This window comes from Diabrotica virgifera, chromosome 8, assembly GCF_917563875.1.
Source record: "Diabrotica virgifera virgifera chromosome 8, PGI_DIABVI_V3a".
In the NCBI taxonomy this organism is placed as follows: Eukaryota; Metazoa; Arthropoda; class Insecta; order Coleoptera; family Chrysomelidae; genus Diabrotica; species Diabrotica virgifera.
The window spans coordinates 202,271,647-202,292,592 of NC_065450.1; the positions used below are offsets into that span (position 1 = coordinate 202,271,647).

A 20,946-nucleotide genomic window follows, 5' to 3' on the forward strand; every position below is an offset into this window, starting at 1 on the left:
TTCAACGAACATAACATTCACCGATCTTAAAAAAAATATAATTTAATTTAGCGCAAAAATCAACAAAAAACGAAGGGAACAATCCATGACTGGAAACATGCGTCTCACTCGAACTTTCTCGTGCGCTACCGATCGCAAGGGACGAGAGTCGCACAAGACGACGAGATTTGCAATCCTAAACGCTCCGTCTACGGAGCTCAATGCCACAACGAAGGATCTTGAGTGGCGGGGAAAGATATACGCGACTGGAATGGAGTCGATTACTTCGAGCGTCGCCCCATGTGCTGGTTACTGCCTTAGGGTTACACTCAAAAGACATAAAATACTATTGTAGTAATTTTTGTGATGTCATATTGTTCAAAGTTATTTTTATTTATTGAAGATATATATTTATAAATATGTATGCATAAGAAAGAGATTGAAATTGTGAGGTCAGATGATAAAAATATAAGGAACGAAACAGAAACTAATTAACACACATCAAGGCAATACACACATTTGAAATATCTGTAGTTGGTGCACTACATTACATTATTGTATGGAGGAACTAGCTTTTAAAGGATTATGTGAACCGTTTTTTGTCTGAATGGAGACTTTTCATTTTACTAAAGGTACAGATTTTTAGATTTGCATATATATTAATCATATTTTCAAGGCTAGTTTGTTTTTTATATCGTTTGTGTATTGGAAAATTTCGTACAGCTTTTTCATGATGATTGTAGATGCTCTCAGATTGTCTGTCTGTCAGTGTGTCAGCGTCTTAGGGTCGATTTCTCATACCTGCGTTAATCTACGGTTCAGTTGAACCAGGTTTACCGGTGATCTTCGGTTTTGTTTGGAATGCATTTCTCATTGCACGTTCATGTCAGCGCTCGTTCTACAGCTTTCGAGAAATGCCAATAGATGGCAAAAGGTAAAAAACTGTCGCCATTTTGAACTACCTTTTTTATGCTGTTCTTGAATAAAGTTAAATTTAAGTATTTATAGTCAAATAGTCATTTTAATAATCATAAATAAATATTATAAAAACAAAAATAATGTTATCGTTTATCGTTAGGCTTAATATAATAAAATAGGATATGTTTATATAATGACAGCGTTTCGTGTTAATACAACGCATGCGTAGTCCATGAAATCATCTGAACTGAGTTCTGAAATCTTTGAACGGCCGAATTCCACCGTGCAAGTTTAAACTGCCATCGGTTGAACGTGCGAATTGAGAAAGACGATTTTGACTTTAAACTGACGTTTACTAGAAGTTCAGGTTAAACTGGAGTTGAACTCGATATGAGAAATTGGCCCTTAGAAGCTTAGAAACTTTTGTTTAATCTGTCAGATTATTAAAATTTGGTACCTACATTTTCAAAAGTACATGGATGTACTACAAATAGTACTTAAGAAGCTTTTTGCTCGTATCCATTACAGAATGAAAGAACTTTTAGAACGTTTGGCAGAACAAGAGTGCAATTCGGTTTTGTTTTTTGTTTTTTAATAAAAAGTTTCATATTAACAACTGTCATGAATCATTAAAATTTCCGTCGCTGGGCTTCATAAGGGGCATATACGTTTCTCGAGCTTAAAAAGTAGTCTAAATGTAATGATAAATTGTACGAAAACTATTGGGCTAATTGATTTCATTTTTTTTTTATTTTAAAGGTGGACTCTTAAGGGGCATAAAACATATGTTAAAAGTTAAAAAAATAATTAAAAACATGGCGGCCGCGTCCAGTGGCTTAGAACGTGTTTTTTTTTTCAGGTCAAATGGTGGGCATGATTCAGCTCGTAATATTTATTTGAAACAAAAATTGTTTATTTGTTATCATATTTTAGAGTCATAGTTCTCGTGTGACGAGAGGAATTTATGAAAAAAAAATTAATTACGGAAATGGTCGAAATTAAAAAAAAAGTCGTAATTTTCACCAAAAAAATTGTCGGTTTTTTTATTGCTATTCGAAAATGGTTAAATTTAATCAAAAAATCTCTCGTCGCACGATATTGAATCTAATTTAGAATATGTGTGCCAAAAATGAAGTTAATCGGACGAACGGTTAAGCATTTATCATGCCCACCGTTATGAAAAATGCCATTTCGAGAAAAACGTGTTTAAAGTTTTGCAAGACCCGCGGAGCGACCCGACTAGTTCCGTTTAAAGCAGCTGTAACTTCGTCAATAATTCGAATATTGAACTCGTTCTGGTCTTAAAATGTTTCTAAGAGATGTACCTTTTAAAATAAACAAAAAAAAAATAAAATCGATTTTTTGAAGCCGAGAAACGTATATGACCCCTTAAACGTTATCTGACGATTGTTCAAATAATTACCATGTTGGAAAACGCCAATATCGATGGTAAAAGAGATATATGTGGTATGTGCGTTAAACAAAATTTCAGTACAGGAATTTTAAAGTTTGGGCGTCTAGTTTTTGTAAGCTGTTATAGTTATTTCTTTTATATTGCTATAAAGGTATCTACTGTTTTCTTGACTACTATTATATTAACAATTTAAAACAAATACAGTGTGTTTTGATTGGTTCATTTATAATTAATTATCTATATGTATGCACTTACCATTTTTGTGCACTACTGTACTGTTTATAATGCTAACTACTGTTTTAGAAGAAGAAAAAGAAATGATAAAAAGTAAAACCAAATGAAAATGGAAAAGTATTTAATTATTAAAACTAAAACAAATACTATTCAACTTTGAAATCCACTTCCCTTAACACACGAATATTTGAAGACATATAATGTAAAGATATTCATAATCCGATCGGATTATTTGTACTGATTAAAAAATTAGTACAAATTGTCGGATACGCAGATGACATAGACATCATAGGTAGGTCCACAGAATCTCTGACTGAAGCATTTCGCATTCGCAAACCATCGCAATGCTATGAACCCACCTCTGAGACGCAATTTAGCGACATCTCTCGTATTACGAAGAAAACAACGAAAAGCCCAAGATACAAAGTTTACTACCTTTTAAACAATTAGAATAATTGAAATAAAAATATAATAAACAATATTTTAAATCTAAGACTTTTCGTTAATAAACTGCTTTCTGGCTGCATCCCGTATCTCCGGATGATCCGGAGGATTGTAAAATCCGGGATTTTACAATCATTGGGTTGATAATCATGATTTCTCCGGGATGCAGCCAGAAAGCAGTTTATTAACGAAAAGTCTTAGATTTCAAATATTGTTTATTATATTTTTATTTCAATTATTCTAATTGTTTAAAAGGTAGTCAACTTTGTATCTTGGGCTTTTCGTTGTTTTCCTCGTAATACGAGAGATGTCGCTAAATTGCGTCTCAGAGGTGGGTTCATTGCATTGCGATGGTTTGCCTTAAATTGGCAGAATTGTTTGTATTTCCTTCAGAGTTGAGACTTCTGAGCTTCACTGATGAGGCATAAGGATGCTGAAATGGCTATATGGAGATGGTGGTCCAACTCTGAATCAAATATAAACAAAACCTGCCTTGATATTTTTTATCTTTTTCATTTTTACTCAGTTTGAGTATTTAGAAACTGTCTTTCGGTCCTTTTCCTTGACGAAGGGAAGGTAAATGCGTGGCCTAAGCGTCCTCTATTTGCTTTCTCCTACTTTCGTCGTCTCTTGTGATTATATATTGTAAAATCCGGAGATACGGGATGCAGCCAGAAAGCAGTTTATTAACGAAAAGTCTTAGATTTAAAATATTGTTTATTATATTTTTATTTCAATTATTCTAATTGTTTAAAAGGTAGTAAACTTTGTATCTTGGGCTTTTCGTTGTTTTCCTCGTAATAATCTGTACAATTTATAAGACTATACAAATCAAAGAAAATACCATTTTATAAATGCAAGAAACACATTTTATTTGTTTTTATTCCAAATTGAAAATAAAATGTGACAACTGTCAGATTTAACTAAAATGTCATGTTAGAATAAATGTTATAAATGTGTATTATCACGGACTTACCTTTTTTTGTATCATTTGTGACGCACTGAAAAATGCTCATGAAAAGGACTTTACCACATCTGTCATCTATACCATCTTTATATCCTTTAATTAATGTCGTAAGAGTAGATTTCTCAAAAAACCAAAATTGTATTGAATACAGGATATCTTGCATACCGTAAGACAGTTTTTGATATGTAACGACCTGGTAGAAACTAATTCATATCAGAGTTGCGCTCTTGAACGACAAAACGTTCTGATTGAGGGGTAGCTCTGTAGGAAAGGGCCCGAGTGGCGCACATCTACTATATCGGTTGGATACGGGCACTGCCCTTTTGGTTGCCCGCTCCAATATTTAGTCCCACAGTGTTTCGTGCGTCCCAACGAGGCGAAAAAGGCCGCCGACGACGCCAAGATGAGGTTCGCCCATATCGACGGAGACCACCTCACGCTGCTCAACGTCTACCATGCTTTCAAACAAAGTAAGTACAGTTTTATGAGTCTGTAGTAACGTTAAGAGCCTACAGTAGCGCGTCATCAATATAACTTCGGGAGATAGTAGCATACCCTTTTTCAAAAGTTCTGCGAAACTTTGGCAATAGTGGCAATATTTGACATTATCTAAGATCAATATTTTGACAAACTCATAGGCGCGCTAAATGGAAGTAATAGAAAACAATTTTATTATTAGTATATAAATATTTATAAAAATAAACCAAAATGGGTGAAAATTTTATGTTAACATAGGTATTTGCACGAAATAATAAAAAAAATAATAATCATTTCGTTGTGAAGCGAAACAAGAGCCATCTTATATTAGTTAGTTCATAGAGCGCCAGAAGCGCTCTAACTAGTTCCAACCCTTTTTTTTAAATAGAACTTTAAATGAACTTTTCCCATTTTTTAAAACTATTGATAATATTTTTAAAATAAAAAATCCTCCTAAAACTTTATATAATCGCATTAGAATTCGAAATATTTTGCGTAAATATACTTATCTATAAATAGAACTCACAATTAACAATATTCTATTTTTCAAATGGTCCAACAACTTAGTTCTATTTCAAAAAAATATAATAAATTAATTATAAAATAGACACTACTTCCCTATGAATCAACACTAACGAATTCTTAAAATAATACACTACTGCACTGAACAGATATCGATACAGATAACAGAACAAATTAATAAGATAATTATGGCTATCTGATGATAATATATCATCTCCATAACCAAAATGTCGGCACTGTAATATGACCCCTCGAATCAGACATATATGTACGTATTGAATTTCGTTAAATTTATTGTTTGTAATTGTGTACATACCGTGTAAGCTGTAAACTGTAACTAATGCTAATGACCGTAGATGTCACATGCACGTTAATTTAAATAAAAAAAAATTAGATACGCCACTGAACGAGTTCCCAGCTTCCAATGGTATTGACGATTCGGATTAAGATTGCAGCGCCAATGCGGTATCAAATTAAACCGAGCTAAGAGCCATTATAATAATTGTTTACATATTGTATTTTGCATTAGTTTTATGTGTTTTTGAGCAGTTTTGTTCGTTTATCTACGATTTTGGAAGCAATAAAAAATTCAAGATACATCCTCCAAATATATGGAAAATATACAATAAAACAAATCACAAATGTAGGCAAATACATATAGGCAAAATTTTTATTTTATTTGTATCTTTTGACAACAGTATATTAATAAATTGAAATTGATTTTTAATCTTGTTTCAATATGTTGTCAAAAATAAAACATAATTATTTTTACGTACACTACCTTTGTAATAGTCCTGTCGCCAGGGGGGGTACAACGGCCTCCTTAATTCAGATGGACTTACCCAAGTTTTTTTTATATATTTTGACCCGTAGAATACGAATTTTTTGGGTAACAGTTGATCCGGATGTCGATAAGATTGTTATAGACAAAGAACTTGAGGAATTACATAACAGCGATTTCTCGCAAAACAAAACATCTTTTTGTATTTTTTGGGTCATTTTAAACAAAAAATATTCCTATAAGTTTTTTCGTAGAATGCATAGTTTTCGAGATAACCGCGGTTAAACTTTCAAAAAATCGAAAAACTGCAATTTTTGAACCCGAATAACTTTTGATTAAAAAATAAAGTAGCAATTCTGCTTACGGCATTTGAAAGTTAGTCAAATTATATCGGTTTTGATTATTTGCATTGCTAAAAATTAATTTTTTTATTGTTAAACCAAGCTATAAACACATAGTGTTTCCCGTGCCTAATACATGCGTTTTAACGCATGCTACGTAGAAATTGCCTCGCTTGCACTTGTAGCTACTCCACCTACTCGTTCGATTTTAAATGAAAAATCATTGAAAACATCACTCACGCACTAGCTGTTTATAGCTTTATTTAACAATAAAATAATAAATTTTTAGCAATGCAAATAATCAAAACCGATATAATTTGACTTAAACTTTCAAATGCGGTAAGCAGAATTGCTACTTTATTTTTTAATCAAAAGTTATTCGGCTTCAAAAATTGCAATTTTTCGATTTTTTGAAAGTTCAACCGCGGTTATCTCAAAAACTATGCATCCTACGAAAAAACTTGTCATATTATTTTTTGCCTAGAATGACCCAAAAAATACAAAAAGATGTTTTGTTTTGCGAGAAATCACTGTTATGTAATTCCTCAAGTTCTTTGTCGATAACAATCTTATCGACATCCGGATCAACTGTTACCCAAAAAATTCGTATTCTGCGGGTCAAAATATATAAAAAAAACTTGGGTAAGTCCATCTGAATTAAGGAGGCCGTTGTACCCCCCTGGCGACAGGACTATAAAGAATAAAATACATGTTAGTATTTTTATTTATTTATTTACCCAATCTACAGTATATTGACAGTAGCCCCTTGGAAACATTCCAATAAAGTCTAATTCTCTCTCTTACATGTTATTTTTAAAGTTTATAAAGAATAATTGTAAAGTTATGAATGCACTTTAACCGTTTTTAACCTTAAAGTTGTCAAAACCAAGTTAGGTGAGTAAAATATATTTTGCAATTTATTTGGTATGTAAGCAACAATCCTCGAAAATATGAATTTTGTAAAAAGAAAAAATGTACTTAACTTTTATATTGACATGTGTGAGTAACTATGTATTGAGTGCTCTCTGCCAGTTTATGGAACAAAATCGCCTGTGTATTGATATACATTGCCAAATTTCGAAACGAAATGAAACACAGTTAGTACTTACTGTACTTACAAATTTTATTTCTTACTAAGATATGAATAAAACAGTAGAAAATAGAAAACTCCTCATGTCTCTAGTGAAAATCCAAAAAACAGTTTCTGCTAGTAACAAAACATAAATGTACAACTGTACATTTGTCACACATGAGTTACGGTACAATGACCACTATGATCCAATATATTCTATCACTCAAATTCAATAAGACGTTAATGCCCCTTCAGCATTGAACATTCTGGACTCTTGTAATACTAATTGCGACGTACCTACTGGAACATCATATTAAGCATTTGTAATTATTATAAAAAAAGTATGTCAAAACCAACTTAGTATCAGTCTAATTCGTTTTCTTTGGATTTGGGAAGAGATGAAAACTTAATTCTGGGTTTCTTTTAACCCAAGAATTACAACAGGAACACAACAGTAGCAATTCATTTTTAAAGCTAAAATAAAGTATGTACTAAAAAAACTCGGAAAAACACAAAAACACAGTATACCTTCAACGTGAAAGAAAATAAACAATGGCTCTTAGCTCGGTTACTGCAATAGCCACTAGAGGGCGTATTGCTTAGAACGAGACGCCAATCGCCGGTGACTCAATACCAAAATACATATACATCACGTATATAGTATGTGTTTCACATGGTTTACTATAGTTGCTGACAGCATTCTTGATATTTACAGTTATAGTCGTAGATAAATATATTAACTCAACCATATAAATATTTTCGTGTGATACAGGTATGGATGACCCTCAATGGTGTTACGACAACTTCGTCAACTACCGTTCCCTCAAATCTGCCGATAACGTGCGACAACAGCTATCCAGGATTATGGATAGGTTCAATCTAAAGAGGACGTCCACCGAATTTACGAGTAAAGACTACTATATAAATATTAGGAAAGCACTTGTTAACGGGTTTTTCATGCAGGTAAGTTAGTCAAGTTGTTTTAAGACGATTTTTTTTGCAGAAAACTTAACGTTAAATAATACGATTCTGTCAAACAGGAAATGGGAAGATTAGAATTATAGTCAAAGTAACATAAATCGAACTTACGTATTCTCCGTCTAATTTACTTACCGTTGCACGTCATCCGCGTCATAGCCCGTGACGTCACATGATACCAACACGAAATATTTAGGCGGCAGGTGTGGTCTTTTTTAGAATCATTTTGCCGAGTACACTGGCATTACAGCCACTAGATATATTTTATTATGTACGCGTAGAAATAATATTTAAGAGGATGGGTACGTATTTTCGGCTGCAATGCTATTCAAATGGGGATTAATTTTTTTCGAATCCTGAGAAAACTAATAAGTATTTTTGAAAAATTTAAACGCAGAATGAAAGATTACGTTATTAGTGAGGGCCAAAAGTCCCTGAGAACTTCTATAATGTTTATTTTAATAAGTTACAGAAGTGAAAAACTAAGGGAAAATTTAGTGTGATTTTTAATTTCAAATATCTCATTCAAAATAAACTTTTTATTTATTCTAAGGGACTTTAGGCCCTCGGTAATAATTTAGTCTTTCATTCTGCATTTAAATTGTTTAAAAGTATTTATTAGTTTTTTCAGCATTCGAAAAAAATGGACACCATGTCCGTGGTAATATTTTCCAAATCTATCTTTGTCTTACAACGCACTCAGTCGAATAGAATATTGTCAGCATATTGTCAGTCAGACTGTGACAATCAGTGACAATTTTAAATATTTGACATGGCATCGGGAATATTTTGAGTTGTTGATTAAATAATATTGATATATAGTGTATTTGATAAATAATTAATTGATTTAAGACGTGAACTTAATAAAAAGTTATTTATTGTGTATTATTTGTGGAAGATCCAAGCAGAGAATACATCAGGATAATATATTCTGTGATCCAAGTATTTTGTTGTTAAAGATGTTCAAAATTGTAAGCGTTCCATAGTAACAATATATTATTAAAAAATTACTTTAACACTTTTCCTCTTTTCTCGATTGAGTATTAGTTTTTGTTGTACATATAAATTATTACAATCACTGAATACATAGTTAGTGAAACAATTATCACATTTATTAACTGAATTAATAATTTGCAATTATACAAAAAACAGTTATCCAAGAATATGCAAACGCCATCTCTTTAAGTTAATGATGACATTTTCAAGTAGAATGACATTCTAGTAATGTTTACATATCCATACCAGTGTGAATTTTACTACACGTAATTTGCCGTGTAAAGACAGAAAAAGTAGGGATAGCCGTAAAATATTTGCGAATTATGTACCCATGGCCTTAAAGATTTCTATTAATTTTTATTTTTTAAGTATTTATTTCTTTAAATTTACTGTTTTTATTATGTACTTTAACGTAAGATTATAACTTAATTCTTGTTTTCTATTTCTAAAGTTTTTATTTATTTACATTGAATATTAATTTATTTTGCTGTATAATCCACTTCCGCAAAAATTATGTGATGTATTTGATTTAAAATGAATTCAAGAATTTTTTGTAATTGGGCAACAATGTCAACTTAGTTCTCTAACGTAAATAATGACGTGCAACGGTAAGTAAATTAGACGGACTGTATATAGCTTGCATTTTCTACGTTTCTAATTGTTTTACTACTTGGTTAAAGAAGTTAAAAATTGTCATTTGGGCACACTGGGTCAGTTTCTAGTTCTAGTTCTAAGAGACATTGGCTTGGATGGCAGAAACGTTCGCAAAATGGCAAATTTGTATTGGAATCAAACAACACCAATTTGAGTTGACGGTTTCGAATCACAGGCTCTTAATATTAAAAGAGGAATACGGCAGGGATTCCTTTTGTCGCACCTGCTTTTCAACCTTTACTCCGAAACAATTTTCAAAAATGCTCTTTATGAAAAACAAGAAGGAATAATTGTGAACCGTGAAGTCATCAATAATTTGCGATATGCGGACGACACAGTACTTTTAGCTTCTACTCGAAAAGATGTGCAAACATTACTTGATAGTGTCGTTGAGAGCTGTAAGGAAGCAGGCCTGGATCTGATCATACGGAAAACAAAAACACTCATAATAAGTAAATAATAAAATAGAATATAAAACTCTATATGTAAATAGTATCAAACTTGAGCAAGTCGATCAAACTGTTTACCTTGGATATCTGTTAAATTGTAGCTCAGAGAATCACGGTGAGATTAGATCTAGCAGGTCAGAGCCGCTTTTTTAGAAAAATGTCTAAAGGTCTAACAGAGACCTAAAATTGGCATTGAGGATCCGCCTACTTCGCTGTTACGTGTTCTCGGTCTTACTTTATGAATAAAATTGATCTAAATCGCCTTGAGGCTTTCGAAATGTCGTGCTATAGAAGAATTTTAAAAGTTTCTTGGATGGAGAAGATTTGAAACTCCATAATACTAGAACATCTCAGCAAGACTACTGAGATTATAAAAAGCATTCAGAAGAGAAAGCTGGAGTATTTCGGACATATAATGAGAGGTCCCAAATCTAGGTTGCTACAAAATATGCAAGGGAAAATAGCAGGCAAACGCAATCCATGACGAAGAAGGACTTCATGGGTTGAAAATTTTGCGAGATTGTTATGGTATTGATACAAGGATGTTATGTAGGGTGGTAGTGAATAAAATTAAGATAGATATGATGGTAATCAACGTTCTATATAAAATTCTAAAATCCCATTAAGAACCAACGTTCTGAAAGGACATGGTATAGGAAGAAAAAGGTTCATTTAGTTTGCTGGAATATTGGTCCCCCGAGCCGGATTTTTATGTGGTGTCGGTAGTAAAAAAGGTCGATTGTGCAAAGAGTCAGATAAAAACATTCATACCCGCACCTTTCAACGTCGAAGTATGGGTTTTACGTTGAGTCGGAGAATTTTAATGTAATTGTGCAAAAAGTGGTTGAAAAGTATGTTATTTCTTCCCTAGTTACTTAGTAAAGTGAGCAGATTTTACAGAAGATATTCTAAGGATGACTAAAAAGTAGAAAAACTTCACTTAGAAAACTAAAAGAACGGGTTTGGTAGGCAGTATATAATACGCAGAGAGTTCCAGTAAAAGTATCAAAGCATCTCGTCCGTCGTCGAGGCAGAACCCTAGTCTGGAGTTTTCTGTAATATTTCATTATCTATAATAATGACAAATAATAAGAAAATCAATAGTTTATTATTTCTTTCAGGTCGCTCATCTTGAAAGAACTGGACATTATCTTACAATTAAGGACAACCAAATAGTACAACTGCATCCATCCACTTGTCTAGACCACAAACCTGAGTGGGTAATTTACAATGAGTTTGTGTTAACTACAAAAAATTATATTAGAACTGTTACTGATATCAAACGTAAGTATGTTGGTTTTATGTTACATATTTTTATCTCAATTTTCTTTTTATCTCAATCTTAATTTTTTTTCAATCTTCATTTTTTTTCTTTTTTTTTACGTTTTGTGATTAAAAAATAAGACTCAGCGCAATTTTAATCCCCCCTCCCACTACCACCAACGTCATTTTTCGTTTTTTTAAGTGGGATGCAATCAATTTAAAAATGTACACGCATAGTTAGCCTTTTAACACGTTATCACCACGCGGCATTCACGGTATGCCGCACTAAAAAAATAGTTTAAGTTCTGCAACACAGCAGTTATGAGGCATGCTGTTCCAATGTATTTTGTTGCGTGGCATTTCTATCATACCGCAGTTGCTATACATTCATATTGGAGTAACAATATGTGGCCTGGCAGACCCAAGTCGCCCACTTCCCCAGAATTTCAAGTTTCGGTTACCAAAGAACTCAGTATAAATGCGGATAGGTTGCTTTTATTCCTATACCGTAAGAAAATTGTATATGCTTTGGAAATTTGTTTATTAGAAAAAACTAAACACATTCTATATGTAATCAATCATCTTCAGAGTTTTCGCCCCATAAATTGCCATATTGCCATAAAATGAAAGAACCTTGTTCCTTTTCATAACTTATTTTTCAACTCTCTATAGCACTATAGTGCGGCCGATATGTGAAACAATTGCACATTTAATGATACAAGCATATAATTTGGACCACACATACTACACATATAAAGGTTTAAATTTAGATATGAGGCCATCTCAGATTTTGCCTTTTACAAAAATGGCGGGCGTTCAAAATGGCGGCTATACTTATGTGTTTAATAGTACCATAACTTTTGAACGAAAAGTCCGATTTCAACCAAATTTGGTATATAGGTTTTTTTTTATTTACAAGAGGGATGTGGTGAACCGGAAGAATCGGTTTACCAGAATTCTGTTTTTAGTGGTTGTTTATGTAAAAATATGTTTTTTTAATTTTTTCCCTCTATATGTACTAATTTTCCAAAAAGGGTAATACATACCGCAATTGAAAAGAGCGTAAATATATTTTGTTGAAAATGTTTTGAACTTTTTAGTTATGTTAATTACCATTTAATAAATGCATAACGTATCTTCACATGTACCTTTGTGTGGCAAATTCGTGCAAACATTATAAAAATTATTGTGCATTTATTGGTAGAAGCATAAAATTTGGACCACATATACTACACACATCAAGGTTCAAATTTAGGTAAAAGGCCATCTCAGATTTTACCTTTTACAAAAATGGCGGGCATGCAAAATGGCGACTATACATATGTTAATTATAGCACGATAACTTTTGAACGAAAAGTCCGATTTCAACCAAATTTGGTATATAGATTCTTTTTTCGATGTGTAAGTCTTGAACCGGAAGAATCGATTTACCAGAAGTTGGGTTTTTCCTGATTTTTATATAAAAACATGTTGTTTTTGTACCAATTTTTTCACCCTGTATATATTAATTTTTCAAAAAGTTAATGCCGGCGTTGAAAACGGCGTAAAAATATTTTTTAGGAAATATTTTGAACTCTTTAGTTATGTTAATTACCAATTAATAAATGCATAACGTATCTTAACATGTACCTATGAAACTATGTGCGGCGCATTAGTGCAAATAATATAAGAATTATTGTACATTTAATGGTAAAAGCATATAATTTGGACCACATACACCACACATACAAAGATTCAAATTTAGATATGAGGCCATCTCAGATTTCGTCTTTTACCAAAGTGAAATTCACAAAATGGCATTCAACATGAATCTACCGCACATAGATACGTGTAAAGATACGTTATGCATTTATTAAATGGTAATTAACATAACTAAAAAGTTCAAAATCTTTCCTAAAAAATATTTTTACACTATTTTCAATGGCGGTATTACCTTTTTGAAAAATTAATATATACAGGGTGAAAGAATTGAAAAAAATAACAACATATTTTTACATAAAAGACAGTAAAAGCACAACTTCTGGTAAACCGGTTCAAGACCTCGATTTTTTTCATCAAAAAAAGAAACTTGATACCAAATTTGGCTGAAATCGGAATTTTCGTTCAAAAGTTATCGTGCTATTAGTCACATATGTATAGCCGCCATTTTGAATGCTCGCCATTTTTGTAAAAGGCAAAATCTGAGAAGGCCTCATATCTAAATTTGAACTTTTGTATGTGCAGTATAATATACTACATATTATGTGGTCCAAATTATATGACTCTACCATTAAATGTACAATAATTCTTATAATATTTGTACGAAACTGCCACACATAGGTACATGTGAAGATACGTTATGCATTTATTAAATGGTAATTATAATTAACATAACTAAAAAGTTCAAAATATTTCCTAAAGCATATTCTTACGCTCTTTTCAATAGTGGTGTTACCATTTTGAAAAACTAATATATACAGGGTGAAAAAATTGAAAATAAATTATTTACATAATATAACATAGTTTTACATACAAAACCAGAAAAAACACAACTTCTGGTAAACCGATTCTTCCAGTTCACGACATCGATCTTGTAAATCGCAAAACGAACCTAAGTACCAAATTTGGTTGAAATCGGACTTTTCATTCAAAAGATATCGTGCTATTAGTCATCTATGTATAGTCGCCCATTTTGAATGACCGCCATTTTTGCAAAAAGCAAAATCTGAGATGGCCTCATATCTAAATTTGAACCTTTATATGTGCAGTATATGTGGACCAAATTATACGCTTGTATCATTAAATGTGCAATTCTTATAAAATTTTTCACGAATCTGCCGCACTACTATGATAAACTGCAGAAGTACGATTACAAATGATCAAACAGTGTAAAATGAAACATGCAAATCCACGAATAGTCAGGTTGCAACAGGAAAGTGCTGCACTGGTTGAATGCCACATGGCCACAGTCAATAAAAATATTTCTTTAGTTTCTGTAGCACTTAAGCTGTGCCGCAACTAAAAAAAAAACAATAAAAAGATGTTTTATTGGTAAAATAATACTGCAACTTTTCTGAAATATATTCAGACAACTAAATATTGACTTGAATTTAAAAAATCGTGAGGTGGCCTGGGGGTTACTTTATTTTATTTAACTGGCGATTAACGTGTTAATAAACATGTGTATTATTAAGTGCGTTTGCGGAGATAAATATACATACAACGCGGAGTTAATAGATAAATATACAAGGTATATTTACTATTAATTAATATTAATAAGTAATAATAATAATATCGTATGGCATTTTTGCCGGGGAGATCCTTTCGGACAGTTCCGGTGCCATTTACATCTTTAACCCTGTTTCAAGTAACTAGTGCCGATGTACACTAGCCCAGGGGGACCGACGGCTTAACGTGCTCTCCGAGGCACGGTAAGACGGCTCGTGTCATTATTAGAAATGAAAATGGTTTGTCTTTGGCAGGGCTCGAACCCACGTGCACTGGCGTATGAGGCCAGTTTATGGCGTTTATGCGGTTACTCCACGGCCGCTCACTCCGCGGCCGCTGATAAGTAATTATTAACTATTAATATACTGGTATACTTAATTCATTCAGCCGAGACACAACTGTCTAGTGGTGTTGGTAATTTCTTTTTCGGGAAGTTCAGTTGCTAGACGTGACTGGAAATTACTACGCAACCAAATATACCTGCTTATAGCCAATATTATTAATAGTAAACAGACATAAATAACATAAACCTTACGCCAATCGATAATTACTTATTTACATCATTATAATGTATTGATACCAAATGAGAAAATTATTTATTGTTCAAAATAAAAATATTTTGTAGAAATAAATTCCACAAAATTTTATGGATTTAGTATACAGTCCCACTTTTTCCAATAATTCTTCTTTTTTAATGAACGATTAAGCTGATTTGAGCAGTTAATAGTGTGAGGTAGGAATTTTTGTGCGGTTTGTTTTCTATAGGGCTTTTCATCGATTTTCATTTGTTTCGAGCTTCTGTCATGTGTCACCTAATATTAATATATCTACGTCATACGTCTTTGGTTTGTATCATTGGTATATGCCAATAACGTATGACGTGTATATATTTTAATATTATGTGACACATGACAGAAGCTCGAAACACATGACTGTGAATGAAAAGCCCTATTCCGAATGTGTCAAAATGAATCTCGGCTGAACGAATTCAGTATATATTTATCAATCAACGATAATACATTAAATAAATATAATATGGAATTAAAGTGCGCATGCGATTTTTGTTGTGGACTAGTCCCTGACCACTCTGCGAACGCACTTATTATAGTTGAGTGTACATAACCTAAAATTCATTTTTTTTTTTCGAAAAAAGCATATTTCCCAAACACTTTTTTCAGTGCGTCATTGAGCTCGAAGTGACAGAAAAAACGTACGTTTCTGAGATCGTACGTAATCTCTGAGATCATCTGAACTCGGTTCTGAACGCTGGAATTTCAGCGTTAAGATTGAACGGAGTTTAAACAACCACCATCGTTTGAACGGGAATTGAGAAAGACGATTTTGACTTTAATTGTCGTTCACTAAAAGTTCGGGTTAAACTTGAGTTGAACTCGATATGAGAAATCGACCCTTAGTGTAGGCCGGCTTTGCCATAGACATATTAACTGTAGACAAGGCATACTTACCCGTTGTCCTAGATGAGCGATGGAAAACGACGCGACGCGATGCAATGCGTTGCGATACGATGCGACCAGTAATTCACGCGACGTGTGGCTTATGTAGCGTCGCATCGCGTCGCTTTCCATCGCTCAACCTAGAACAAACGTGACGATGTCAATCCATTCCTATTCTTAAATATGGGGAAGTATACTCGTACGGCAGTGTTACTAGAAAATTCATATTTTAAACACTTACAGTAGAACCCCGGTTAACCGAAATAAAGGGGGGGGGGGAGCCGTTTCGGATAACCAATTTTTCGGTTTATCCGTCATATGCTAAAAATAGCCTAATAACACGGGGTATAGGGAAAATGAATTTACAAGCAATGTCTAATATACTGTAGTATGTACAGTACAGTAATACAGTATTTTATTACAGCTATACAAAATATTTAAAATACAATAATGGATTGGTAAATACATAGTAGGCTACTAGAGTATGTACTGTATAAACTGAACAACTTAATATTTACGTTCCGGTTGACCCGGGTTCCGGTTAACCCGATTTCGGTTGTTCAAAATAAAAATATTTTGTAGAAATAAATTCCACAAAATTTTATGGATTTACTATACAGTCCCACTTTTTCCAATAATTCTTCTTTTTTAATGAAAGGTTAAGCTGATTTGAGCAGTTAATAGTGTGAGGTAGGAATTTTTGTGCGGTTATTATATTTAGAGCGAAATAAATTTCGAGAGTTTCATCATTATTTTCGAAATTAAGATATATTTACAGGGTGTCCCAAAAGTAGTGGAACGGTCGAATATTTCGCAAACTAAACATCGGATCGAAAAACTGAAAAATACGTTTTCAATCAATTTCAAAAATCTATCCAATGACACCAAACACCAACCACCACTACACCCCCTGGAGGTGGGGTGGAGGGTAACTTTAAAATCTCAAATGGAAACCCCTAGTTTTTCTTGCAGATTTGTATTGGTTACGTAAAAGTAAGCAATTTTTATTCAAGACATTTTTCGAACTGTGGATAGATGGCGCTATAATTGAGAAAAACGATTTATCCTGATACCGTAGGTAAATTATAGAGACGGTCTGATATCTCGAGAAATACACTTCCAGATGAGAAACAAAAAAATTTTTTTTAATACTTTTCGAAAACCTATCGAATAACACTAAACATGACCCTCCAACCCACCCCCTGGAGGTGGGGTGAGGGGTAACTTTAAAATCTTAAATAGCAACCTCCACTTTTTATTACAGATTCGGATTCGTCATAAAAAATGAGGCAACATTTATTTGAAACATTTTTTAGAATTGTCGATAGATGGCGCTTTAATTGGAAAAATACGATTTATTAGCGCCATCTATCAGCAATTTTAAAAAATGTTTCGAATAAATATTGCTTAATTTTTCATGACGAATTCGAATCTGCAATCAAAAGTGGGGGTTGCTAATTAAGATTTTAAATTTACCCCCCACCCCGTCTCCAGGGGGTGGGTTGGAGGGTCATTTTTGGTGTTTATCGATAGGTTTTCGAAAAATATTAAAAACCTGTTTTTTGGTTTCTCATTTGGAAGTGCATTTCTCGAGATATTAGACCGTTTCTGTAGTTTACCCATGGTATCAGGATAATTCGTTTTTCCCAATTATAGCGCCATCTATCCACAGTTCGAAAAAATGTCTTGAATAAAAGTTGCTTATTTTTACGTAACGAATCCAAATCTGCAAGAAAAACTAGTGGTTTCCATTTGAGATTTTAAAGTTACCCCCCACCCCACCTCCAGTGGGTGTAGTGGGGGTTGGTGTTTGGTGTCATTGGATAGATTTTTGAGAATAATTGATCACGTGTTTTTCAGTGTTTCGATCCGATGTTTAGTTCGAGAAATATTCGACCGTTCCTCTACTTTTGGGACACCCTATATATTCGAAATTAAGAGGAAACAGTAGCGATCAACAGGTAGCAACAAACGCATTCCAAGATTGCGGCTCTAATTTTGAATATTTTGTCGAGATATTTGGCACATATATTCGTAATATAATAAAGAATGGCGGTACAGAGCCCAATTTCAGAAATAGGTTAGTATGTGGAAATTACTCTATAACTAAATAAAATATTGAAAAAGGGAGCCTGTACCGCCATTAAGAAAGACAAAAAAATACACTTTCTTCAAATAAACTTTTTTATCCCATGCCTAGATTTTGTGTAATCTTGGAACTACTAAAAATCGATTTTTTTTATAACAAGAAATCGAACGTCACTGACTTGCCAAGATTTCGCGCCTATGTGTATAAAAATTATTGTTTTTGATAGTATAAACGTCACTGTCAGTGTCGAATTACCGATGCACTGTTGCCTCACTTTTAAAAGTTCGTAGAACTTTCGCAATCTGGGACCGCGTTTGTTGCTACCTGTTGATCGCTACTGTATCACCTTAAAAAAATAATCCACGTTGGTTTAAAGAGTATTGTGGCTTATTACCAAGCACTTTCGATTATATTATTGCACATGTTAAACTCAGTATTCAACTGTCAATAAGTAATTTTCAAAAACCAATTTCTATTGAGGAGAGGCTTTTACTGACTTTAAGGTATGTTAATGAGAAAATACTGGTACTATATAGTTACTATTAGTTTTTATTTATTAAATAAACTATTGCGTAGCATAATTTGAATTGACAAAAGCAATGGGGTGTCACACTGCGTCGCGCGTCGTGTCTCGTCGCGAACAAAACAAGTTCGCACTTCGTCGCGTCTTGTCGTAGACTGATTAATCCGAAAACGTAGGCCACACACAAATACAACCATTACTTAATATTTTCGCGTCGCGTCGCGTTGTCGCGTTTGTCGTTCACCTAGGACAACGGGTGAACAAAAAAGCGTAACGCGGAAACAGTCGATCGGTGGTCTATCCTTCTCTTTTAACCAAGCTATCCCGCGCATGTGACAGACAAAGATGGCTAGATCACTCAATCCTTAATATTGGCGTTACACCTTGATGCACAGAGTGACCTATACCTTGCATAATCTACGTGTTATTATATTTATGGGTTTTGCGCAGCCGATATTCGTACAGAACAAATTGTTCGTTTGAGCTTCAACTTCACTTTTATAATGTCATCTATTTTGTTTTAGCTGATTGGCTGTTGAAAATAGCCCCACAGTATTACGATCTGAACAACTTCCCACAATGCGAAGCAAAACGACAGTTAGAAATTATCCAAAATAGATTAGAGTCCAAGCAATTTCAACAAGGCTTTTAAGGCTACAAAATATAGGATTATTTGTATCGTAACCTTGTTCGCGTTTATGGCATCATATTTTGATTATGTATTTAATTATTATAAAGTGACACAGAATGTATTATTAATAATTTCATTCCATAATAAATAGAGGTAGCTCTTAATGGAGTTACTAGACACTTTTGTGTTTTATATTTTCTTTATATTTTCCCCTCTCTATGTTTAAAAACTTAAAATTTATGCGTAACACAATTAAAAAATAGATCCAATTGTTTACAGACCTAAATAACATACACATAGCTGTATTATATCTTATATAAATTATAATATTTTTATAATTATTAGAAGAATTTTTTTTAAGCAACAACATTTTTGTTTAATTTAATAATATTTTGTATTTTGATAACGACGTCCGAGTTGGAAGTCGAAACGTCAATAAAATCATTTTTTAACTTGAATTGTGGCTTATTTCCCATTTAGAATAATAAATTACATAAATGCCACAAAGAAATAGCTTCAGAACAATATATTATATCTTCTCTTTTTTCCATTGGTGTTTTATTTGTCCGTTCCACTGTATAATAGATCGTCCTCTTTTCCGCCCTCTATTTGGTTTCGATTTTTAAGTTCTCAGTTGTATCCATCCTTCACATATTATGTCGATACCAGAGTAATTTTAGTTTTTCTGTTTCGTCATTTCCTTCACATTGATTAGTCTCTAATTCGTTCATTTATCACTTTGTCCGTTAATGTTAATCCGCATTCTCTAATATTCTCTAAAACATTATTTCCATTGCATTTATTCTGCACTGATTATTCTTTCATTTATAGTTGTCCAATCTTTGACATATTTATTATGTTTTTTCCTTATGGCTACAGATATTCTCCTTTTTGCTCTTTGGTCTTTATTTATTCCATGTAGTAATGCGTATATTCTTCTATTATTTCGTTTACTTGATATTTTTCCTTTCTTTCAGTAAGTACCTCTATTCGCGGTGTGCAAGTACTTGGAGGGGATACGAGAAATGATCGTGCGAGAATAGCGGAGAAATATTGCAACTTTCTTAAATAATTCATATTGTCAATTGAAATTGTCAAATTGACGTATATTTCATACCTACTGTCATTGAAGAAGAACAATTATATATTGCTCCACAATTGATACATGCAATTATTATGTAAAGGTAAATTTAATTAATTGTATTTTGTTTGCAGTACTGCATTTTAATAACTAATTTTATTTACTACATACAATTATTTACGTTTTACAATACGTTACAATATAATTAAAAGTGCGAATAATGTTGCAGAGCGTAGAAACCAGGTGTCGCTTTGCCGAACTTGCACGGTCCCAATATCCATTCTCGATTGTTTTAGTTCCGCAAAAGTTTCTTGGTATTTATTGTTTATACTACTGAATACAAAGAAAATAGAAAGTTACTAAACAAAGAAATAAACAAGATAGAATAGAATAAACTTATACGAAACACTAAAAAAAGAATGTGTGTGTACTTTGTACGCACGTAAGAAGTTATACTTCTACTACATATTAT

At 32.9% G+C, this 20,946-nt stretch overlaps 1 protein-coding gene across 1 annotated transcript in view; it reads left to right on the forward strand.

Annotated features, from left to right (window-relative positions):
• The window catches only part of LOC114327797 (putative pre-mRNA-splicing factor ATP-dependent RNA helicase PRP1), a 46,012-nt gene extending 26,427 nt beyond the window's left edge, over positions 1-19,585 (forward strand). Inside the window, exons 9-12 of the mRNA XM_028276507.2 lie at positions 4,304-4,426; positions 7,922-8,112; positions 11,348-11,510; positions 19,287-19,585. Of these exons, the coding sequence (XP_028132308.1) occupies positions 4,304-4,426; positions 7,922-8,112; positions 11,348-11,510; positions 19,287-19,414 (605 nt within the window). The 3' untranslated portion in view covers positions 19,415-19,585. The remainder of the gene's footprint in view (positions 1-4,303; positions 4,427-7,921; positions 8,113-11,347; positions 11,511-19,286) is intronic.
• The last annotated feature ends 1,361 nt before the right edge of the window (positions 19,586-20,946 follow it).